Source organism: Lithobates pipiens, unplaced genomic scaffold (genome assembly GCF_037356315.1).
Source record: "Lithobates pipiens isolate NorthernLeopardFrog02 unplaced genomic scaffold, aLitPip1_a1.2 Scaffold_16, whole genome shotgun sequence".
Lineage (NCBI taxonomy): Eukaryota > Metazoa > Chordata > Amphibia > Anura > Ranidae > Lithobates > Lithobates pipiens.
This window is the reverse complement of record NW_027507748.1, coordinates 379,307,337-379,333,630: the sequence shown is the minus strand read 5'-3', so window position 1 is coordinate 379,333,630 and position 26,294 is coordinate 379,307,337. Positions and strand designations below refer to the sequence as shown.

At 40.2% G+C, this 26,294-nt stretch overlaps 1 protein-coding gene across 3 annotated transcripts in view; it reads right to left on the bottom strand.

The window, feature by feature from the left end:
* Positions 1-26,294, bottom strand: part of REPS2 (RALBP1 associated Eps domain containing 2) — a 224,437-nt gene that overhangs the window by 116,274 nt on the left and 81,869 nt on the right. Inside the window, exons 5-8 of one of the 3 annotated variants that reach the window (XM_077482206.1) lie at positions 25,209-25,309; positions 17,662-17,800; positions 15,004-15,067; positions 9,578-9,720 (exon numbers count right to left, since the gene is read on the bottom strand). In XM_077482206.1, coding sequence (XP_077338332.1) covers positions 9,578-9,720; positions 15,004-15,067; positions 17,662-17,800; positions 25,209-25,309 — 447 coding nt within the window. Of the gene's footprint in view, positions 1-9,577; positions 9,721-15,003; positions 15,068-17,661; positions 17,804-25,208; positions 25,310-26,294 lie in introns of all 3 variants that reach the window. The other 2 variants (XM_077482205.1, XM_077482204.1) reach the window with 2 other exon arrangements.

Sequence of the window (26,294 nt, the reverse complement as noted above, 5' to 3'; positions counted from 1 at the left end):
AGGGGTTGGGTTTGGCCCCTTAGTTCCAGTGAAGGGAACTCTTAAGGCGTCAGAAAACTAAGACATTTTGGAAAATGTCATGCTCCCAACTTTGTGGTAACAGTTTGGGGATGGCCCCTTCCTGTTCCAACATGACTGCGCACCAGTGCACAAATATGGCCCATAAAGACATGGATGAGCAAGTCTGGGGAGGATGAACTTGACTGGCCTGCAACCTCAACCCGATAGAACACCTTTGGGATGAATTAGAGCAGAGACTGCGAGCCAGGCATTCTCATCCACATCAGTGCCTGACCTTACAAATACGCTTCTGGAAGAATGGTCAAACATTCCAATAGACACACTGCTAAACCTTGTGGACAGCCTTCCCAGAGGAGCTGAAGTTGTTATAGCTGCAAAGGGTGGGCCAACTCACTATTGAACCCTACAGACCAGGGATGGAATTAAAGTTCATGTTTGTGTAAAGGCAGGTGTCCCAATACTTTTGGTAATATGGTATATAAAGTCAGTCTGGCTGCTGAGAGGAACATCTGAGCAGCAAAAAATATTTTTTATTTTAGCTGCGGTGTAAAGTAAGCAATCATGTTTTTCTAGAGAAAGTACCCTGGGCCTACACCTCTTTGATACAAGAGAACATATTAATTCATAAGAGAAGTACAGCTAAGAAGTTGTCATGATATTGTAAGCAGAATTCTGTTAAAGAGAGCTTAAAGTGGTTCTAAAGGCTTAAGTTATTTACCCTAATGCATTCTCTCCATTAAGGTATAAAAACATTCTGTACCACAGGATACCCCCTGCACCCCCCTTATATTTACATGAGCCCAATCTCGATTCAGAGCTGTGCCCAACACCAGTGGTTCTCTCCACTCTCTCCTTCTTCAAAGGGCAGATTGCTATCAAACAAATTTTGTGATGCAGGCAGCGTAACTCATGATCCATAAGTACCCCCATAGGAAGTGGCCTGCTATTGGGGCACTTGCCGTAGAGGTGGAACCAGGAGCGCCAGCAGGGAAGCCCCAGAAGGAAGGGATTTGGGCTTCTCTGTGAAAAACCATTACATAGGGCAGGTAAGTATGACATGTTTATTATTTTAAAAGAAAAAAAAGGTTTACATTCACTAAAGTCCGAATGTATCTGTATAAAAATTTAGCAAGGGTTTTATCCTCATTTTTTCTATTTTGCCATCTGTGTTCCACTGGGGAGGATAACCTACATTTCTTGTCCAGTAGGCACAAGATACACTGAAAGGAATTCTCTACAAAATAAGGGAAAATGCCCTCCTAGATAGAGGTAGCAAGGAGTTTAGTCATTTTTAGTATTTATTTCAGTAGTTAATTCATTTAATTTAAATGGCTCGGTTTCTTATTACTTTGCAACTACTTATTTTAGTAGCCAATTATTCTCATTTTAGCAATTTGTATTTAGCTTTTTTGTATTTATTTAAGTAGATATTTAGCAACTTTGAGCAGTTTGATCTCTTAGCGATTTTTTTCAGAACTCATTTTAGTAGCTAAATGGTCTTTTTTTTCAGCAGCCTGGTCTCTTATTATTTTTGTACTTCCTTAAGGAGGCAGTTAATTTAATTTCAGCAGCCTGGTCTCTTAAAAGCTGGCCATACCAGTAGGTTGAATGAGAAAACTGACCCCATTCCCACCCATCCACACATTCAAAGTCAATGGGGTAATTCTCTCAGCTATATCATTGAAATCTGACAGTAGTGAGACTCTCCAGCCTTCAGAATACACAGGTTGGTACGGCGACCTATTGACTGTGGCACTGATTGAGCAGAAATATACCAAAATAGCGGTTGAACATAAGCTGATTGGTAAATCAACTTCTGTTTAACCACAGTGGCCACACTTGAAATGAAATTCAGCTAGTGCTTGCTGAACTGGTTGAATTTCGATACATGTATGGCCACCTTTATTGTGTTTTAGAACTTGTGCTAGTAGTCAACTAGTCCTATTTTAGCAACATGATTTTTCAGTAGTTTCTTGCACGTTTTCCTTTTGATGCAACTAAGCATATTTTTATATGTCCAGTTTCTTTCATTGATATTTCACAATGCATATTATTTTTACCCTTAACATTTCTAATTCTACTGAGACAGCTAAAGTTAATTTGACAATCTTGTTGTCACTATGTAAAGTTCTATAATTTGTGGTATATGTCATATCCATGCATATTTAGACATATTTTTTCATCATTGGGTGAAGAAGTGTTGCCCGCAAAATGTGTTGGCTGCTTTTACATGACTTATTTACCAACAATTAAAATTATCTTGGAATCTCTCATCTGGTTTTGGTCTGGCTTTCGTTTCTGTGTTTTTATGGTTTGAGCTTCTGTCAGGTGCTTATTCAGGGAAGCCTTGCTGCATGGGAGCCACCCTGCCAAAGATATTGAGCTTGTTTGATGTTTCCTTCATCTGAAAAGTTACGAAAGTTCCAAGTGCTTCTTTGAGTATGTTGTTCTGCAGTCAGCAAGCAAAACAGCTTAATATGATTTGGAACAGATGAGCTGACATAGCGGCTGTCACCTACTTTCAGGAATAGTCTCAGGTTATAGGCCACACAGGCTTCCTGCTGTTAGATGGCTTTCAGTAGACTTGAAGTTGTGATGGACATGGACGAGAATAAAAATGTATAGCTTTAACCAAAAACGAATATCTTGTTGAAAACAACATCGCACCCCTTGATGCCAATAGCAAGTTATTCCATCCTGTAGGTGCAGAGCCCTAGGAAGTTTTCTAGGGCTAGGGGAGGGGGCTTGGATGGTTGTTAGCCCTTGTACACACGGTCGGACATTCTGATGGAAAATGTCCGATCGGACCATGTTGTCAGATAATCCAGCTGTGTGTGGGCTCCATCGGACTGTTTCCATCGGAATATCTGAAGGACAAAGTTTTAGAGCTGGGCTATAAAACTTTCCGACAACATGATCCGATCAGACTTTGTCCGATTGTGTGTAGAGAATTCCGATCGGACAAAATGCCACGCATGCTCAGATCAAATTCCTAGGCCAAAGCTATTGGCTACTAGCCTGAACGTAGTCCCGTCATAACGAAATTACATCATCAGGTTACGTACGATCAGATTTTCCAACAACTTTGTCCGCCGTGTGTATGCAACACCAGTTTCGGACAAAATCCGTCTGACAAAATCCGACGGATTTTGTTGTCGGAATGTCCGATCGTGTGTACAAGGGCTTACAGTTCTGGTAACTAATTGTGCATTGTTCGTATATGCATACTTTTTCATACGATTGTCTGTACTTTGATATTCTTTAATAAAAACTCACTAAAGGTGAAAACAACATCCAACAAACACATGAAATATCTGATGCGATTCAAGTCTGGTTTTGAGAATTGCTTTACTGGCTTAAAGAGGACAGCTCGACACTTGCTAAAAACCAAACCAAGAGCTCCTGCAACCCCGCATATACAGTGGTAATACTCACAGGTTGCCCTCAGTCTTCTGTGGGGAATGATGCTTAACACTTTTCAACTTGGAAGACTGAGGAATTTAATGGTAGAAAGAAATGACTGTGTAGGACAGCATCTGGTAGGAAATATGCATGGCTGCCAAGGCTATTTTTTTTTTTAACTGATAGGAATCTGTTTAAATATTTATCAATGCTTATTGTACACAATGTCCTAAAGACCAGCATTTACAAGTTAGAGCCAGTGTAAGCTAGCTATTTCAGTACTGAGCTGTTTAATTTTATGAAGAATACCAAAGGTTGAGGGCATTTGTTTTGAGCAGTTCTTGGCTTTTATAGCCCTTACACTGCAACAAGGAAATACATGTTTAAATATAGTTACATGAAGTAACATTATGGAAGCTTATGATTAGCTGGAGCCATGGTCTTATAAATGGGGGTAATACAAAAGATTTGCAAAGATATATTATATGGTGGCCTACAGACAGTGGCGTACCTAGCACATCTGGCACCCGGGGCTTGTAATCTTTTTGCACCCTCCAAGAAAATATTGCGGCGCCCCGTCAAAACTGGGAGTGGGGTCAGATTATATCGTCAGTGGGATGGGCTTAAATGGCCATATGCTTTAATAACTGTACCACAAGCGAGTATGTAACAGACAGTACAAACCTCTGTACATTCATTTTAATAAAATAAAACTGTTCTATTACATATCCTTTACTACACACAGCGAACCTTAAAGTATTAAAAAAGTTTTTTTTTTTAAATAACAAACATGTTAGAAATGCGTTACTGGATCTACTGATTACCATCAATACAGACTTGATCATGTATGTTGAAATACGGGGCAATTTAGGAAACAGCAATCACAGGTCAATTGGCTTCAATTGTAAATCACACAAATAGGAAATATAAGGGGAATACAAAGACACTGAATTTTAAAAGAGCCAACTTCCCTAAACTACGAACCTTGCTAAAGGGCATAAAATGGGATAAAATCTTAGGAATGAAGGACATGGAGGAGAGTTGGGTTTGCTTTAAGAGCATATTAAATAAGGGCATTAGCCAATGCATCCCAATGGGAAATAAATTTAAAAGAGCGAACAAAAGTCCTGGATGGCTTAAATCCAATGTAAAAATGCATATAAAAGCAAAGGCGAAAGCTGTCAAAAAAATACAAGGTTGAGGGATCATCATCAGCATTCAGATTTTATAAAGAATGCAACAAGAAATGTAAGGGTGCAATTAGGGCTGCTAAGATAGAACACAAAAGACAAATAGCGGAGGAAAGCAAAAAAAATCCCAAGAAATTCTTTAAGTATGTAAAAACTGTGAAAAAGGGAGGACAAACCATATTGACCCCATAAAGAATGAAAAAGGACATCTGCTTACAAAGGATGGGGAGATGGCAAAAGGTATTGAATTTATTCTTCTCCTCAGTCTTCATGAAGGAATCGGGGGGCTTCAGTAACCAAAACTGCAGTGTTTATCCTCATTACACATCACAGGAAGCACCTCCATGGTTAACAGAGGACAGAATTAAAATTGACTTGGAAAACTTAACATTAAGAAATCACCGGGACCAGATGGCTTGCCCAGGAGGGTACTTAGGAAACTCAGTCAAGTAATTGCCAGACCATTGTTCCTAATTTTTACTGACAGTCTACTGAATGGAATGGTACCAGCTGATTGCAGAAAAGCCAATGTAGCGCCAATATTTAAATAGGGCCTAAAACACATCCCTGGGAATTACAGACCAGTTAGCTTAACATAAATAGTATGCAAGCTCTTGGAGGGGATGATAAGGGACTATATTATTAAGGGACGATATTAAGGGACGATTATTTTTTATTTTATTTATTTGTTTTTAAGGTTGAACTGGATGGACTTGTGTCTTTTTTCAACCTGACTAACTATGTAACTATATACAAGATTTTAGTAATGAGAACGGTATCATTAGCAGTAATCAGCATGGATTCATGAAGAATCATTCTTGCCAAACCTATTAACCTTCTATGAGGAGGTGAACTGCCATCTAGATAAAGGAAGGCCTGTAGAGATAGTGTATCTGGATTTTGAAAAAGCATTTGACACAGTTCCCCATAAACGTTTACTGTAGAAAATAAGGTCCGTTGGCACGGATTGAAAACTGGCTACAAGGGCGAGTTCAGAGGGTGGTGATAAATGGGGAGCACTTGCAATGATCAGGGGTGGGCAGTGGGTTTCCCCAGGGTTCTGTGGGATCAATCCTATTTAATTTGTTCATACAACCTGGAGGATGGGGTAAACAGTTCAATCTCTGCATTTGCGGATGATACTAAGCTAAGCAGGGCAATAACTTTTCCGCAGGATGTGGAAACCTTGAAAAAGATCTGAACAAATTAATGAGGTGGACAACTACATGGAAAATGAGGTTTAATGTAGAAAAATGTAAAATAATGCATTTGGGTGGCAAAAATATTGAATGCAATCTATACACTGGGGGGAGAACCTCTGGGGGGAAACTAGGATGGAAAAGGGCCTGGGGGTCCTAGTAGATGATAGGCTCAGCAATGGCATGCAATGCCAAGCTGCTGCTAACAAAGCAAACAGAATATTGGCATGCATTAAAAAGGGGATTAACTCCAGAGATAAAACGATAATTCTTCCACTCTACAAGACTCTGGTCCGGCCGCACCTAGAGTATGCTGTCCAGTTCTGGGCACCAGTCCTCGGGAAGGATGTACTGGAAATGGAGCGAGTACAAAGAAGGGCAACAAAGCTAATAAAGGGTCTGGAGAATATTTGTTATGAGAAGCACTGAACATATTCTCTCTGGAGAAGAGACACTTGAGAGAGATATGATTTAAATTTACAAATACCGTACTGGTGACCCCACAATAGGGATAAAACTTTTTCGTGGCCATTCATTAAAATTAGAAGAAAAGAAGTTTAACCTTAAACTACGTAGAGGGTTCTTTACTGTAGGAGTGGCAAGGATGTGGAATTCCCTTCCACAGGTGGTTGTCTCAGCGGGGAGCTTCGATAGTTTAAAAAAACTATTAGATAAGCACCTGAGTGATCGCAACATACAGGGATATAGAATGTAAGACTGACATATAATCACACACATAGGTTGGACTTGATGGACTTGTGTCTTTTTTCGACCTTACCTACTATGTAACTATGTTATACCTGCTCTGTGTAATGGTTTTGCACAGAGCAGCCCGGATCCCCCTCTTCTCGGGTCCCTCGCTGGCGCTCCTGGCCCCTCCCCCCTTCTGGGTTCCCCCACAGCAAGCAATTTGCTATGGGGGCATCTAAGCAGGTGCACTCCTGCCCACTCTGTCTCCTAATTGGCTTACTGGCTGTTATTGACAGCAGTGGGAGCAAATGGCTCTGGCCGCTACCAAAAGCCAATCAGGAGTGCAAGTCTTTAGAGAGCCAAGGCACTCGTGGACATCGGGGGGGGGGGGGGGCTCAGGTAAGTATTAGGTAGGGCTGGGGGGACTGCTGCACACAGAATGTTTTTTACCTTCATGCATAGAATGTGCCTTTACAATCACTTTAACAAAGCATGTGCTGTCTTTAGGATGCAGTAGTCAGGAGTAAGAAATGTAAAACACAGTGTGGGGGAATTATCAAAACTGGTGCAGTTAGAATCTGGAATAGCTTTGCATGACAACCAATCAGCTTGTTCAGCTTTGAAAATTAAATCTATGAGCTGATTGGTTGTCATGCACAGCTGCTTCAGATTCTGTCTGCTCTAGTTTTGATAAATTCCCCTAAGGGCTCATTCAGACAGGCGCTGAGATAGGTCCTGTATGCTGAGCCACTTTTTGCTGCATCTGCATCCACCAGAGAGCTTCACCTACAGAAGTGGGTGCACAGATCCAAATGCAGACACTGTGTGTTCGGATACATGCATCCCTTCCTGTCTGAGGCCGCGTACACACGGGCGGACTGTTCGCCCAACTTTGTCCGTCAAACAGTTTCGGCAAACAGTCCGCTCAAAATTAGCATGGACGGACATGGCCACACACGACGAACGAACAGTTTGCTGAAACCGTGCGCGATGACGTGAACGGCACGTACGACGGGACGAAAAATACGACGTCCTATACACTGCATTATAACTTTCGGCGTGTTAAGCCTTTCTGAGCATGCGCGGAACTTAGTTTGTCGAACAAGCCTACACACGGGCGGACTGTTCGCTCAAACAAGGTTTCAGCGGACAGTTTTACGGAATTTCCGAAAAACCTTGTTCGTCAAACTGTCCGCTGAAACTGTCCGCTGAAAGCCCACACACGAGCGGACTGTCCGCCCAAACACTGTTCAGCGGACAAAGTTGGGCGAACAGTCCGCCCGTGTGTACGCGGCCTTAGTGTCAAATTTTTACATTTGACTATGTCCCTGCAACTTCTGCCTCCCAATTGACCTTGACTGGACTGCCTGCACATGGATACACAGAACACCAAGTATCTCCACTCGGTACACAACCATCACACTGGGCATGGGTGCATATGCTCCACGTGAATGAGGCCTAATTGTCATGTGTGATAGCAGGAAAGAGGAGATGTCGGGTATGTGAACTTTTTTTTAAATCATACTTGCTGTGATCTACAGGAGAAGTACAGCCAAACAAGCAATAAATCTATCACAGGACCTGTCTCTTTGCTCCAGTTTGACATTACTTGCAACAATTGATAAATGTACCTATTATGCTGTGAACCCCCCATCCAGGGGCCTTTGCCACACCAACCACCATTTCCTAGTCAAAGGGACTCTTCTACACCCCCCCCAGTCTAGGGTTTCCTCTGCGTTCCTATCCTAGTCCAAGGAGTCCTCTACAGAGCCCCCTCCCCCCCCCCCCAATTTCAGAGGCTCCTCTGCACCCTGCCCTCCAAATCCCGGGTCCTTTGCCACACCAACAACCACACTTTTTAAGTCCAGGGCCTCCTCTACGCCCCCAGTCAGGGCCTCTGGTGTACTCCCCTCCTAGTCCAGGGCCTCCTCTGCATTCCCCAGTCCAGGCCCTCCACTGCAATCCCCCCCCCCCCAGTCCAGGGTCTTCTGTGAACTCCCCTCCTAGTCCAGGGCCTCCTCTGTATCCCCAAGTTCATAGCCTCATCTGCACTCCCCTGCTAGTCCAGGGCCTCCTCTGCACATCCCAGTCCAGGATCTCCTGTGTGCTTTCCTCCTAGTCCAGGGCCTCCTCTCCTAATCCAGGGTCTTTGATACACCAGGCTTTTTCTAGTCCAGGGCCTCCACTGCACCCCCACTCCAGAGCCTCCTCTGCACCTCCCCAGTGCAGGACCTTCATTGTACCCCCCCCCCCGCAGTAAAGGGCCTCCTCTGCACCCCCCGGCCCAGTGTCTCATCCACAACCCAAGGTCCCTACTGCACCCTCCCAGTGCAGGGCCTCCTCTGCACCTCCCCTCAGCTCAGGGTCTCCACTGCACCCCCCAGTGCATGGCCTTCTCTGCACCCCCCAGGCCCCCCAATCCTATGCCATTACAACCCCAACTGCCTAGTCCAGGGGCTTCTGCACACAAACCCCTCTCCTTGTCCTAATAAATGCCTTCCAGTTCCACAAAGGCTCTCCCATGCTGAAGCATCACTCTGGAATGCCTTTCTATAGTTCTGGCTGACGGGTGGGAGAGATTCAGCGCTAGTGCACCTGTGCAGTCTCCCTCTTATTTGGTTCTCTGATATTTGGTAAACTATGAAGAGGGCGGTGCCTGTCCATTACACTTGATCAGAAGGCAGCGACACCCTTAGTGCATTGCTTCACAGTGCGGGTGGGGGTGATGAAATTCCTGGCGTCATCCCCCTAGATGCGTCACCCAGGGCGTATGCCCCCCCAAGTTTTGGCCCTGCCTACACCTATAGGCATTAACCAGCCGTGGATGAAAAGTAGCAGCATCCCATGCAATCACAGTGTTTGAAACTGGAACAAAATTCTCACTTTTATTTATCAAATCAAATGTTACCCACATTAAAATTAACCTTTCTTTTTAGCAAAAAGGTGCCGCAACTCATAATGTACAGACATTATATTTTCATTTGTAGTATTGTACTATTGCATACTCAGGAAGAAAACAAGCAATGACATGAAAACTTGATAAATTCAGTTAAAAATATATACATATTTTCTTACCTGACTGAATAATTTCAGACAACAAGTTCTTGGGTAGTGTATCTGGCAAATCAAAGCCATTCTTTCTAGCAACAATGAGGTGAAAAGCTGCACAAAATTCTGAAAGAGTCAGCGCTCCATCACAGTCAACATCACTAAGATCCCTGGAAGAAAACAACTATTTGTAAAAGCATCCAAAAATGAAATGTCCAATACAACTATTCAAAAGTATCTTCTAACCTACATTCCAAGAAAATATAAAAATGATATGATATATATATATATATATATATATATATATATATATATATATGTACTAATTAACACATACTTAATCCAACCAGCGCTCTGAAATACTGCTCTAAAGCATGTGATGGCCTAGGAGTCAAGGCATAACCCAAAGACAGTGTTTGATGCAGCAATAGATATCACAGGAAAGGGATCCCAAGGTTCCTCATTAGGATCTGACCAGATCACCAGATGAAAATAGAAGAAAAATGTATATAACAAAAAAAAAAAGAAAGAAAGCATGGAAAAGCATAGTTTCCCCCCTATAATGGGACTTTAAAGACATAAGAGAGTACCAAATGTTTACATTAAAATCCAAAGTTTAATTGAATTGGTTTACAAAAAGTAGAAAAACATATTATTGTCAAAAGATACAGCACACAATAAAAAGAATAAGGTACCTATTACCACACCATATTATTTCACATAACAGATATTCTGGATATATAAGAAGAGTTGCATCAACAAAAACCAACACAATTTGGTGTAACTTGGCTCCTTCCTCAGGGATAGTTTTTTTGCAATTAGTGTATGTATAGTCTACAAGATGAATACCATTCTAAAAGAGGGAGTACTACAAAGACCAGCATTATTACAATATCTATAAAATGTAATCCAAAAAGTACAAACAGCACAATATACACAATATGTAAATTTACATTCAAGATTAATACAATGAAAATAACATTCATATAAATTCATATAGATAAAAATTTAAAAAGTATTGAAAAAAAATCTAAACTACTATAAGATAATATCAATCCTATATAACGATTGACCTAACATGATATGCATGTCCTGACGAGAATGTGTATTATACTTGTGTGTGTAACGTACAGTGTCTTGCAGAAGTATTCAGAAGTATTCACTCCTCTGTCCTAGCCACAGAGAGTGGTACAGGTTTTGCTCAAGAATATCCCTGTATTTAGCACCGTCTATCTTTCCCTCAACTCTGACAAGTTTCCCAGTCCCTACTGCTGCCACCACCATGTTTCACTGTGGGGATGGTGTTCTTTGGGTGATGTGATGTGTTGGGGTTGCACCAGACATAGCATTTTCTTTGATGGCCAAAAAGTTAAATTTTAGTCTCATCAGACCAGAGCACTTTCCTCCATACATTTTGGGAGTCTCCCACATGCCTTTTTCGCAAACTCAAAATGTGCCATTTTGCTTTTTGCTGAAAGTAATGTCTTTCTTCTGATCTCTCTGCCATAAAGCCCAACTCTATGGAGCATACGGCTTATTGTCATCCTATGTACAGATACTCCAGTCTCTGCTGTAGAACTCTGCAGCTCCTCCAGGGTTATCTGTGCTGCCTCTCTGATTATTGCCCTGTCCGTGAGTTTTGGTGTGCAGCCGTCTCTTGACAGGTTTGCTGTTGTGCCATGTTCTTTGCATTTGGTTAACATAGATTTCATGGTGCTCCTATGGATCATCAAAGATTTTGATTTTTTTTTTATAAGCCAACCCTGACTTGTACTTCTCAACAACATTGTCCCTTACTTGTTTGGAGAGTTCCTTGGTCTTCATGGCAGTGTTTGGTTAGTGGTGCCTATTGCTTAGGTATTGCAGCCTCTGGCAATTTTCAAAAAGGTGTAAGTATGTAATGACAGATCATGCGACACTTATGTGAGATAAGAGCTTGTTGTCGTAAATTCCGACCGTGTGTATGCTCCATTGGACATTTGCTGTCGGAATTTCCAACAACTGTTTGAGAGCAGGTTTTTTCCGACAAGACTTGTTGTCAGAAATTCCAAGTGTGTGTATACAATTCCGACGGACAAAAGTTGACGCATGCTCGGAATCAAGCAGAAGAGCCGCACTGGCTATTGAACTTAATTTTTCTCGGATTGTCGTACGCGTCATACATCACCATGTTCTTGACGTTCGGAATTTCTGACAACATTTGTGTGACCGTGTGTATGCAAGACAAGTTTGAGCCAACATCCGTCTGAAAAAATCCATGTTTTTTTTGCCGGAATGTCCGATCGTGTGTACATAGCATTAGATTGCACACAGGTGGACATCATTTCACTAATTATGTGATCTGAATTATGATCACATATAACTCAGATTAAAAAAACATTCAACTAAAGGCTGTAATGTAACAAAATAGGTAAAAAGCCAAGGGGGTGAATACTTTTGCAAGGCACTGTAGTTTGTGAAGCCACAATAATTGTAAATTAATCTATAAATATATGACCAAATAAATTACTATCAATTTAAAATGCATATGATGGGATAAATAAATGAGTAAAGCAATAAAACATGATATCAATAATGAATGGCTTATGGTGTAAACGTCTATCTGCTCCTCATTAGGTCCTTTAGGGGCCAAAGTATTTTGTTCTAAGATCTAGAAGGTCTCTCTGTTACACAACCTTCTGAAACATTCTGCCATAGAACTGCATCTTGCAATCGATTCAGTAACCCAAATGCTGAGACCTTTTGTGCATTTGGTGTGTTTAAGAGTAAAATGTTTTGGGATACCGTGCCTTACATCTTTACATGCTTTCTCCAAATACATGGCACCGAGTTATGCCAACCTAATGAAGGGTTGGTGAGAGGAGCTGTGTATTTGAAGTCACAACCCCTTTGCCACTATAAAATATTTGATATATATAAGATATACTGATATCATATGGATGGCCCCTCCTCTGTTGAACAATTTGTCCAATAACGCAATCACAACAACATGGGCTTTTCTTTTACATGTGAGCCCCTCTACTTCGGTCTTCCTGGACCTACAGTTGGCCATTTGGATGGCAAGATTGTTTTCAAAACACATTTTAAGGCCATGTCCAGTAGTTCATACCTACATTTCAAGGGCTGTCCCCATCCAAACTGGATAAATAACATCCCTAGGAGACAGTTTTGCAGGCTCTAGAAGAACTGCACCTTGGATTACAGTTATTATTCACAAGGCCAAAGACAAAGGTTATGATACTATCTTTGTGGAAAATGTACATCAGGAACGTCTGATAGTTTTGCCAACAGTGATAACAGATCTCAGACTGACCTCAGATACATCACCTAATTTCACTGTAAGTTTAGGCAAAAGGAAAAATATTTCAATGTCACTGGGGTATTCTATTCCAGGACCCCAAACTAGGGTCCCCAAATTAAGAGGGCACCTAATATAAAAAAAAGAATGCCCCAGTAGGATCTGTGAAGCTGAACAATCTTCCTCCAATTCCCTGGTAACCTCCTTCACAAACATCACAGGGATGAAGGCAAAAAGAAAAAGTGTAAAGCCTGGTACACACGATGAGAATATCAGAAGAATCATCACCTTTTTTTGCATGCTAATCTCATATTGAAAACAAATAGGTTACTAAAGTTACGAAAATTCTCGTAAAACAGAATACAACTTCCTAGGATGATGTAATGCATTGTATTGTATTGTAATGTATTCTTTCATTTCCAAGCATGCATGGTCTTGGTCACTTTATTTTTTTACAGACAAATACTGTACTGATTAAAACTAAAATTATTTGTTCCGTTATCTTACGAGAAAATTTTACGTGCTTGTTTCTTCGGATAAATTTGCATGAACTGTCGTGATCGGCTCTCAAAAGCTGTGTACCAATGATCAGATTATCAGATGATCGCTCCAAAAACATATTTTTTCATCTTATTTTCAAACTGTACTAGGCTTAAGATGTGCATTTTTGTCAGCCACCGTCAAAAGAATTTTAGTGACATTAATGGAAAAATTTACACTTAAAGCGGTTCTTCACCCTAAAGGGGAAGTTCCGCTAATCTGATCCCCTCCCCCCCTCCGGTGCCACAATCGGCACCTTTCAGGGGGGAGGGGGGTGCAGTTACCTGGATAATCCAGGTAACTGCACCCACTTCCGGCCAGACCGCCGCAGACCCCCGCAGACGCCCCGCCCCCCCCCCCCCGTTGTGTTCTGGGAAACACACAGTTCCCAGAGACACAGCGGGGGACCATAAGAGACGCGCAGCGCGACTCGCGCATGCGCAGTAGGGAACCGGGCAGTGAAGCCATCATGCTTCACTTCCCGATTCCCTGACAGAGGATGGCGGCGGTGGCAGCAGCGAGACGAGCGATCGCTCGTCATCTGCCGCCGACATCGCTGGACCCTGGGACAGGTAAGTGTGATTTTATTAAAAGTCAGCAGCTGCAATATTAGTAGATGCTGGCTTTTAATATTTTTTTTTTTAGGTGCAGCTCCTCTTTAAATTCTTTATTACCTCCTCTATTGATTTTATTTATTGTACATCCTATCCCCGCGGCCTTCTTTATGTAGGCCACACTATGCACCCTGTGCAGATTTGGGGAACAAAGAAGGCTTACTGAAGATGGAGATTTAGAGCACACAGACATTTTACTCTTAAATGCAGCAAATCCACAGTAGGTCTCAGGATATGGATTTTTGAAACGATTCCAAGATGCAGTTCTATGGCAGAGGATTCAATAGGTTGTGAAACAGTGAAACCTTCTGGATCTTCACACTAAGAACTTTGGCCCCTACTGGACATAACGAGGAAATGGATGTTCACATCATCTTTTAGAAAATTATAAAACCAATAGCCATTAGTTATTTATATCATGTTTTATTGTATTTATCGCATCATATGCATTTAAAATTCATAGTAATTTATTTGGTTATACATTTATAAATCCATTTGCAATTATTGTGCCTTCACAAACCTCATGTTACACACCACTCTAATACACATTTTTGTCAGAATATGCATATCAGGTTAGGTAATCACATTTTTATATAGGATTGATAATCTTATTAGTATTTTTTATTTTTTTTATAATTTTATAATTTGTATCTATATAAACTGATATTTTATACTTATTCTTTTTAGCTGCTGTTTAGAGCTGTGAGAAAAAGAAGACAATTACAATGTCATGTGAAAAAAATAGATGTTTATGTCAATAGCTTTCAAGAAATCTATTTTTTATTGTTTGTTTTAAGGCCTTCTACACACTGGCTTCAGTTTGTATAAAAGCAGTGTGCACAGCAAGCTGAACACTGGAGTTAAAGATTGTGTTTATAGCTTCAAGAAAGCTGCTTGAAGCTTGCTAAAAGCTTTGCAAATGTTTTAAAAGTGTATGCACTTACTGATATATTGTAAGCCCTTCCATTTTCTTTCATAATATATTACAGGGTTTTACCTACCAAACATGTGAAAGTTCTGGGATGGGAAGCTTTGACTTGGTGAAGAAATTTCTTGCCACGGAACCTGTGTGAAAAACCCCTATTATGATTTGCAAATGAACATTTGCTAAATGCTAAAGTGCTAAAATTATATTTTATATACACGTACACAAATATACTGTATATACTGTATCTCAGATTTACACAAATGTCTAAGTAAACAAGCCTTTAAAGTTACCCTGACAATTACAAGCTAGGCTCCCAAATAAATCTTTGCTTGTGATGATCATGCTGTTTGTGTAGTTGAAGGAATTCAATATCATACATGGGCCTTTTACAGCTTCTTGAAAGACTTACGTTTAAGTGAGGCATTCAGAAAAAAAGTGGAGGTTGGATGGTATCATGTGCCCATTGGCTTCATTATCAGCCAAAAATCAGAGCGGGTTCTAGCAGCCCAGTGAGCTATTCAGAGACAGGGTGATATTTCATTCATATCTTATATCATCATTCTTGGGGAGATATTTGCCCATGTATGAGCAGTTGTACTGGCTCTGCTCAAACAGCCGATTAATTGTGGCATGCATTTTTATTACTCCTAATGGTCATTACAGTGCAGGAAGTGGTGGGTTTTTCCAAAAGGATACATTCCAGGATACAAAACCATCCCCAAATTTTAGGCAGAACTAAACTAAGCACCACAAACCAAAAACACGATTTAAGTAATTTTTAATATCCAAAAAGCAAACTCATCCTGCCATCCATGTCTTCCTGCTTTATTTTGTTGAGAAATCACTGTGAAAAACACCCCCTAGCATTTCTGGCTGTGGCCATCTTTAGTAAGGACAAAGGATTCATGTAGCGTTTACTTCCTAGAATCCATCTGCCCTTAGCCCAGGCATGCATGCAGGAGGGTGTGCTTAGCTGAGAAAACCACTCCTCCTCTTCTGAAGAATTCTGGGATGTATGACATCATTTGCCTAGGCATGAAAACCAGGATGTAACTGAATATATGTAAAAAAATAAGTTTTAAACAAGTAAACATAATATACTTTCCTATCTATTCACTAATGCTAGCAGCAGAAGGATTACAAATAGTCAATGTCGATTGAGAGAGTGAAGTTCTGCTTTAAACTGTACAAGCAAAAAGAAACAACAAAAAGCTATAAATGGATAAACAATTGCATTTACCCAGTATACATAATGGAGGCACCTCAGTCGGGTCTTTACTGTGGTCTCAGATAGTGGGATTCATTGCGTCTATCTGTCCTGGTGACTATCGTTACTGGGATAGAAAATTATGGGAATCCAAACTGTAGTTGTCATCTGAAAAGTTATGCAGAGGAAATTGTCCAATAAGGACAGCTGTACCTGCACTTTATAGAAATATCCTCTCACTTCTTTTTGTTTGATAGAAAGGGAAGGGAAATCTCCCCAACGGGACCAGTCAGAAAAAGCAAAGGGGGTTTTAACCATTCCTTACTCTAATTAAAGCTATAAAACTTATTTTAGTAAAATTTAATACTACTAACTATGAGGTTTTAACTTTTGCCTCAATGTAGCATACAATTTAGCTTTCATGATATATAAATAATGTATGTGTATTACTATAACTGCAGAGGTAGGAGTTATGCCCCATACACATGAGCGGATTTTAGGTCAGAAAAAACTTGGATGGTTTTTCCGACGGAATTCCGCTCAAGCTAGGCTTGCATACACACGGTCACACAAAAGTTCTCTGAACTTTTGACCATCAAGAATGTGGTGACATACAACACTACAACGAGCCGAGAAAATTAAAGTGGTTGTAAACCCTTACAACACACTTTGACCTACAGGTAAGCCTAGATTAAGGCTTACCTGTAGGTCCAAGAAATATCTCCTAAACCTATACGGTTTAGGAGATATTTGCCCGAAGACAGGCATCGCTGGCTCCTGTGTCAGCTAAGTGACACATAATGGGCTACTATGCGATGCATAGTAGTCCATTATGCTTTGCCTTTGCAGGGAATGAAAGAGGAAGTAAACTCATCAGGGTTTACTTCCTCTTTAAGTTCAATGCTTCCGAGCTTGCGTAGGAATTTTGTGCGTCGGAATTTGTACAGACGATCGGAATTTCCGTTCGGAACTTTTTCCGGTGAAAAAATAGATAACCTGCTCTCAACCTTTTGCTGGCAGGAACTCTGCCATAAAAAGTCCGATGGAGCATACACATGGTCGGAATTTCCGACCAAAATCTCACATCGGACTTTTGCTGGGGGAATTTCCGATCATGTGTACAGAGCACTAAGGTTAGGATTGCAATTGGGATTAAGTGGTTTCTATAAAAAAATAAAATAAAGAGAAACCTGGTATTTTAGCCCATTGGGATATAGAATCCCAGCACCTTTTCCTCAGCCCACAGAGCTTTTCTGAGAGCATCACACCTCCCTCTGTCTTGCCCACTGTGTGTTTTGCAAAGCACTTTCATTCCATTGTCTTAACTTATATTTTAATAACACATTTTTGCAAGTTTACTTTAAAAGTGAATGGGATAGCTAATAAATAACAGCTAGCAACCCTCTAAAATGCTAGAAGCCTAGACTTGATGCCTTCAACCTTTCAGTAACTCAGTGCCTGTATTAAGGCACCACATATAATTACATAGCTTAGGAAAAAAATTGGAGTAGTTAATTGGTGTACCAGAAATGAAGGAATTGAGATCTGGTTGAAGTGTTATAAACTGGTTAGTATAATACTCTCGCTGCTCTTCTGTTATCCTCCAGGGGTCCTCAGAGTAACTATCGGAACTGTCCTGTGCTTCTCTTTCAGCTGTGAAGGACTGCTGTGTAAAAAGACAGGTCTGTTAGTGATCAATGCAGTATGTACTTCATGCTTTTTCAAGTGTTCATACAGTAACTTTTTACAGAATATATTGTAAAGGTTTGCCACGCTAAGAAAGACTATTAAATATTAAATAAGGTGAAAATGAATAAATTGTGACAAAAAATGAATCCTGTACAACAAAAATTTAATTTTGATGTCTCAGAGGGGTTAAATATGTAAAATGGAAAAACAAACAAAAATGATTGCGCTCGTAAAAAAAAAAGCAAAACAATTGGATAGAATTGTAAATGACAAATATAGGAAAAAAGTTTGCTGCACTAAGAAAAAATATTAAATAAGGTGAAAACTAATAAAATGTGGCAAAAAAATTAGTCCTGTACAACAAAAAGTTCATTGTGATGTCTCATAGAGGGGCTAAATATGCAGATTCCACTGAATAGAAACTCCCATTATGTGCATCTAATATAGGTGTACGTGACGAATCGGTGATGAAGGTGCACTTGGGAGATTTAACTATTGATTCATCAACTTTTATCAAATTATTTTGTTGCCAGTAGCTTGCTTGTTCTAATAACTAAATACCAAATAAAAGGCCACTTAATTATCAAATCGAGGAGATGATTAGGATGTGTTCGCCCATTTATCATTCTTTCGTATTCAGGGTTCAGAGATGAACGACTAAACACCACAGACTGTATGAAAAATTTTCCCACACAGCGAATAGCAAAACAAACAGAGATTATAACCATATTTTTCTGTATGGCCACAAATGAATAGCTTATTTTATTAGGGCAAAAAAGGCAATTTTCAATAGCCAATACCTCAACAAGCAAAGCATTCAAACTCATATTTCCCTAATATAATCACGGTAAACAGAAATCCTGCTGATATAGGTTGCTATACTTGGCACATCCATATTTAATTTTAGCATTGCTTTATTAAATAAGCCTATCATTTGCATTGGACTCTGCTAGGTGTACAAATACTCTAAGGGTAGTCTGTAAATATCTAAGAAACAGCAACAGCAATTGAACAAAATTATATTCTCAATGATTAAACACCCCCACTACATAGAACATCCTGCAGTATTTAATCACGTGAGTACTTATTAGCAGTGTTCTTGAATTAAAAAAGATTTAACTTTGATTTTGAAAGGTAAATGGCTTTCAATATACCTACCTCCGTGAAGGTCCCTTAACAAGTTCCAGTTCCTATACAATTCTTCATTTTGTTTCACATGCTTTGCTATTTTTGGAATAACAGCTTAATATGTTCTTTTAAATGTGAAAATATGTCATAAAAAGACCTGTTTGTGCATAGAGCAATAGCACTGTTAATTAGACAAAGTAATGTATAATTTCTAAGCATGTCCATGTCTGGTTGGATGGTACGATATAATACTGCATGTTAAGAAATTCTCTGCAGTGTTCAGGCACAGTACAGCGTTAAGACGTTCAACGCCAGTCAGTTTTTATGCAGCTGCTCTATACACAATTATTTCAACAGAAAGCTCAGATGCTGCAAACATCCCTCTGTTCATAGCGCAGGAATGAAAGCATGAATTTATAACGTAATAATTCTAATGTGACATATTAATATGGTGGCTATGGTGGTTGCACTGGCTATAATGTACCATTATTTAGGACTACTTAAGTACAACTTCCCATCTCAGCTAACCTGCATATATATATTCATATAACTAAACACCAAGCCTTGTTAATAAACAACAAAGGAATAAAAGATAGTAGTGTTGCCAACTCTAACACTATTAGGGGTTTGTTTAATTCAATTCATACAAGGGGTAAAGCTTGTCACATAGATGCATCCTGGTACAAATTAGTGTAAAGCATGACTATAAAGAAATCATCTTCAGATGCCTCCACATCCTGTCTGATTTACCGTAAACGGTTACCAAGGCCAACAGACTAGGGTGTCTGCAGTGAGTAACCAGCTCCCATGGCTCCTGGTTCTAGCCCACTTCCTTTTGGACCTCACTACTGACCCGTAGGTGAGGTGGGCAGCCTTATTAGGCCTCATACACAATGGACATTTTTAACGTGGCTGTTAGGGGTATCTGGCGGTTTTTTGTTTGTTTTTTTAGAGGAAGGGGCATTTAGAGCCAGATAAAAAACCCCACTGCCAGCACATTCAAACACTAGGCATGTTTACCACCTGAGCATGTCCAGTGTGTATGAGGCCAATAAGGCTGCCGATTAATTTCAATGGCCAGAATAAATTATTATTATGGGCAATGAAATAAATTAATGCCCAAGCACTTGACACACCTAAATGTGTTACACGTGTTTATAAGCATCAAGCATTTTTTATTATTGCCAAAATACCACTGCTAGGAGGAAAAGCGTCTAGGAGAGATGGCCAAAGTGTCCATTGTGCACAAGGCTTTAGCTTCTGTCATCTCACCTTTAATTACTTTTGTATATATTTCAATTTGAAACCTTTCAGAGCAGGATTCGGTTTCCCCCAGATGTTTGTATTGGCATGCAGTATAGGGTTTTGTAAAACAAAGTGTACTACTACCTACCAAAATGTTATTAAACTAAACTTTATGTCCAACCTTCAATTTATTCCATAGGTTACTATGAATATCAGTATAAAGTAACTGTAGTGGAGATATAAGCATACTTGGGTTTAACAAATCATTTTTGCCATTTTAATTCTTCGTGGTCTGCATACTCGTATACTTTGAGCTAACAGGTGTCCCTTTTTCTCATCTCAGAAAGTTGAGAGTTTTGGGCTTATGATGGAGGAGTGTGGCAGTTACTTAGCTATGCCAGCTCAGAGCACTGGAGTGTAAGGGCAGAAAATGCATTTCCACTTCGGTATTGTATAGCATTTCAAAGCAAACATAAGTTAAAAATGATAAAGTGATACATGACTACAAAAAATTTCAGCTGGGTGTTAAATGCATCACTTCCAAAATAAACTAAAATCTTCTGTGAAAATCAGAACCCAGTACAGTGTTTACTCCCCAGCCTCCTGTTTGTATTATTATATTTCTTAGCCCAGTAAAGGTGCTCTTTCATGGTAAAATAAGAGCACATATCTAATTTAAAGGGGTTGTAAAGGCAGAAGGTCTTTAATCTTAATGCATTATATGCATTAAAATAAAAAACCTTCTGTGAGAAACAGCCCCCCTCCACTTACCTGAGGTCCCTCTCTGTCCAGTGATGTCCCCAGAGTGTCTCAGTCCTCCGAGATTCTCCTTCCTGATTGGCTGAGACAAAGCAGCGGTGTCATTGGCTCCAACTACTGTCAATCAAAGTTAGCCAATCAGGCGAGAGAGGGGGCAGGCCGGGGCTTTGCGTTTGAATGGACACAGAGCTGTTACACGGCTGGGGTGCCCCAATAGCAAGCTGCTTGCTGTGGGGGCACTGAACAGGAGGGTGGGGCCAGGATCACAGAAACATGAGACTTTACAATCACTTAAAAGGCTGCTTTACACCTCTATATTAAATTACATATAATTTACATTTGAGCTTAAAGAGGAGTTCAACTCAAAAGTGGAACTTCCGCTTATCTGTCTCCTCCCCCCCTTCGATGCCACATTTGCCACCTTTCAGTGGGAGGGGGGAACAGGTACCTGTTTTTGGCAAGTACCGTTCCCCACCCTTGGGAGATTGGGCTGCAGCCTGGTCTCCATGAAGTTCGGCCCCCTCCTCCTTCCTCCACTGCTTTAGAAGGCGCAGCTCGCTTCGCGCATGCACATTAGGGAACCAGCTGTGAAGCCGAAAAGGCTTCACTGCCGGGCTCCCTTATCAGGAATGGCTGGAGCTGCACCCAACAGCTTATCCAAAGATCGGCTGGGGTGCTGATATTGTGGGCTCCCTGAACAGGTAAGTGTCCATATATTAAATGTCAGCAGCTGCAGTATTTGTAGCTGCCGACTTTTAATTTTCCATTGGGGGGGGGGCTGGACCTCCTCTTTAAGGGGTGTATTTAGAAAAAGAATGCAGATCTATTCATCCTGGAAAACTGCATGTACCATGCAGTCCATGTGTCCATTCTGGGTAAATGCTGGCAAAATCGAATGCCACTAGGCTATTTTCTCTCCAGGTCAGTCGTTCTTCGTTCAGGTGAATAGCATGAATCAGGAAAATACAGCAATCATAGTAAACAAGAATTTTATTTCCTGATCATCAACTCCATTTAATGGCCATAATGCAGAATCTTCCTAATTTGCGCAATACGTTGGAATAAAAAAATCTGGCCTTTGAGAGAAAACAGCCTTGTAACATTTAATTTTGCTGGCATTTACACAGAACTAGTGCATTCAGTTTCGTAGGACAAACAGCTTTTTATAAATAGATCCCAAGTGTGTTTTCTTGTTTGGTGTGCTTTGTTTGCATTTAACAGTTCAGAGCACACGTTCCTGAAATAGGCTCTCAAAAGTACTGGGTGCTGCAGAGACCACCAGCTGGATACTGGAGCATACATGACCCAATGTAAATATTCACCAACACACCATGGAACTTCAATTAAAGTGGTTGTAAACCCATTACAACCACTTTAACCTACAAGTAAGCCTAGATTAAGGCTTACCTGTAGGTGCAAGAAATATCTCTCCAACCTAAAAGGTTTAGGAGATAATTGCAGAAATAGCGGCACCAATGTCTTTGGCACCAGCGCGCATTCGTGGGAGTGACATCATCCTGGCTCCGGCCAGTCACAGTCAATTTTTTTTAAGAGGCTTTACTTCCTCTTTGAAGAGGAAGTAAACCCTGATGAGTTTACTTCCTCTTTCATTCCCTGCAAAGGCAAAGCATAATGGACTACTATGCTTCGCATAGTAGTCCATTATGTGTCACTTACCTGACACAGGAGCCAGCTAAGTCACCTCTGTCCCCTGTAGTCAGGCGCATCCATCTTCTCGGTGGGTCTCGCAGCTCCACCGCTGTCATTCGGCGAAGGCGCGATGACGTCACTCCCGCGCATGCGCACAGGAGCTGAGACGCTCGGCATCGCGCGGCATCTTCATCATCGACGATGCCATGCTCAGTGCGCCTGCACGCCGATGTCTACGGCGCATGCGCCGTAGACATCGGTGCCTGTCTTCGGGCAAATATCTCCTAAACCGTATAGGTTTAGGAGATATTTCTTGGACCTACAGGTAAGCCTTAATCTAGGCTTACCTGTAGGTCAAAGTGGTTTGTAAGGGTTTACAACCACTTTAAGTCCAAATGGTTTTTATTGAAGACAGATCACATCACAATGCAGTTCAAAATTTTGGAGACATGCCGGATTCCTTCTTCAGATGCCTGACGAAAGGGTCCTGCACGGCATTGAAATGTTGCACTACGCTTTTCTGATGTGATCTTTCTTCAACAACAATCATTTGGACTTACCTGAAGATCCATGGTGTGTTGAATATTTACTTTGTTTGCATTTAAACACACAGGTAATTAAAAGCAGTGGGAGCACTCAATTTGTATGCCTAATGCAAAGAGCATTACCCTCCTTACGCAATATGGGGTCAAACAGTCCACTTGATAGAACGTAACCAACACCAAAGGACTTGTATTTAGAAAAAGGAAGCTTTTTTATTGCATTCAGCACATGGCATTAACAATACCTTGTCACATGGTAACAACATTTGGATCCCCCCAGTAATACCGCATCTTCCCTGTATAAATACGTTATACATATGTTATGTCCTCAGTTTAGATGCAGACATTATTTACTGTAACTAGAATTAAAGAAACCTTATTTATCACATGTCTGGCAATTTAAACCAGGCTGCTGTAGTTATATAAAAATATGGAGGCCCCCATCCCCGTTTATTAGCAGCCCTGTTGGTCAATGAGCGCATTCATCATATTGAGAGGAAAAAGGGGGCAGGACCACCTCCAACTTTTCTAGGAAAAAATAAATTTAAGATTTAGATATAACTTAAGCTGCTTATATCTTTTGACCTATTGATCGTCTTGATGTGTAGTTTTCATTCAAGTAAACACTCTATTTTATTAATATAGTCTCAGTTGGAATACCCACGTTTATGACAGGTCCTTATAGTCAAGACTACTGCAAGCCAGCCTCCATGTCTGCATTTACATGAAATTCTGCAAATTCTAGCTCTTCAATGTTTTTGCATCTGTCATCTCGCCTTTCATTTCTACACTGTATTTCATCTGCATTTCCATTTAAAACTAACTCTTCAAAACAGTTTTTTTTTGCCCAGATGATCTGGCCCTCATGGTAATACTCTTCATAAAATATACACAATATTGTAAGGTGCTTTGTTCAGTATATGATATAGCTGCTGTATGTTGCCAGACATGTAAAAGTAATTGAAAAGCCTCTAAAGCTGACTGGTTTACCATACCACTATCCAAGACAGTAGATTATCACTATATAAGAGTGTCAGCTGAGCAGCACAATGCAGTAGCAGTGTCACAGAAAATTAAGCCATGAATTACATATTTTTTATTTGCTCGCATTTCAAAGTTTTTTTTTTAAGCACTGCAATATCAAACAGTAAATATGTAGATTTATGATTAAATATATATATATATATATAACATTCACTGCACAAATGGCAGTGGGAGTGATTTTGATCTTTTTAAATGGTCACATTTATATAGACAGCTATTCATTTATAAGGGCATAAGAGTGATACTAACGTGATAGCTAGATAGATAGATAGATAGATAGATAGATAGATAACCCCCCTGGCCATATCAATAGAATATGTTAAAGGTAAATGTTAACATCAAAAGGCTTTATAAATGTTTTTTACATGTTGAAATGAGCTGGGTAGCATTATAATATTTGGTGCATTAGTAATCAATATGCTCTTTCTTATAAATATCAAAATAACATTTATACAAAATCTATTGTAGAACTATCTTTGTATAGCTAACTTAGAAGAAAGACAAAGAAAAAAAAATCTAGAAATCTGCAGCTGTCTCGTGTTTATGGTTATGGCATACACATAAGAAATATTGCAGAGTAGAAGATTTCAATATGTAAAAATAAAAACAAAAAAACTTTAGCTTCTTGTCTGCTTTATTGGTGTACCATGTGTTCTGCAGATGTCTGATATAGTTAAACATGAGAACCATAGCAGGCAGAGGTGATGGATGCTCTGCTAGTCACTGGTACAAGCCTATAGAACATGTCAGCCTTTGCAGCTGCAATTTAAACATTGTGCCATCTCTCTCCACAGTCTTATTCCAAGATTTACATTCTACAGTGAGCAGCAATTATTTATAATGGTGGATTCCTGGGAAAACTAAAGCAAAAAAAAACCCCAGGTGCTGCCGTCTTATCACAGCAAACTGTAGAGACAGTAGAGAACCCTTATAAAATACATACATGCATTGCAACCTGCAGTGCTTCAGCATGGTTTTCATTTTTCATTTGCTTACTGCCTAAAATGTCCTTACCCGGCTGAGAGAAGGCTGCAAAGGTGCAGGCTGGTTTCCATAGTTCAGCGGCAACTGTCCATCCTGCTGAAGTAGTGCAGGGTGTCTAGTCTCATATGCTGCTGCAGAGAGGGAATAATAAAGAAGAATCGGTCATGTGACTCACAGGCTGCTGTTGCATGGTTACAAGCTGCAAGTGGTAATTAACTGAATTTAAAGCAATATAAGGCTGCAAAAAGTCACTTAACCAATTCACTGCTGAGAATGTTGAACTCCTTTATAATAATATCATACTATGGACTTCCTAACAACCACAATTTTATTTTTTATTTAATGTGTACTAACAGAGTCTAGATCAGCCTCTCTCCTCCTTTTTACCCCAGAGGAACTCTTGAAATATTTTTTTCTAGATTTCAAAAAACCCCTGCTAAAATCAATTCACCCAGGGAAAGTAAGAAAAATTTGAAGAATGGCCCTTACATTGGTGGTCATGGAAGAACTCCCCCACCATTACAGTGGTGGTCACACACTATGCCACCCCTAACAAAAGATCACTGGATGGCATTAGAGATGGAACTATCCAGGCAACATCAGATCCGAGGTCAATCTAAAACCCCTAGCAAACTCTGGAAGAACAATAGGGTTTTCTATAGAGCCCTAGTTCAGAATGGCTGAAATATTCTCTGTGTTAGTTCCACAGTTGTCTGCACATCTAAATAAAGGTATTTGTTTCTCATCATATGATTCTAGTTTGTAAGCTCTACCAAGCAATGCCTTCTGATTCCTCCTGTATTGTATTATACTGTCTGTCAGTATAAAGCTCTACACAAAGTGTTGGCGCTACATAAATCCTGTATAATAAAAATAATAATATGATTCCATTATATAATAAAACACATTTGTATATACAACCAGCATTTGCATTTGAATCTGTCTCTATATCAGCTTCTTGTAACTTCCTGCACAGTGGCATAGTGATTGGTCACAGAAACATCATTCTCAGCCAATCAGGTTTTGCACAGTTCTTTTTAGTCTAAAGCTGGCCATATACTAGTGTAATTTAAAAAAAACATTCATACAAAAATTCTCATAAGTGCATTACACAAA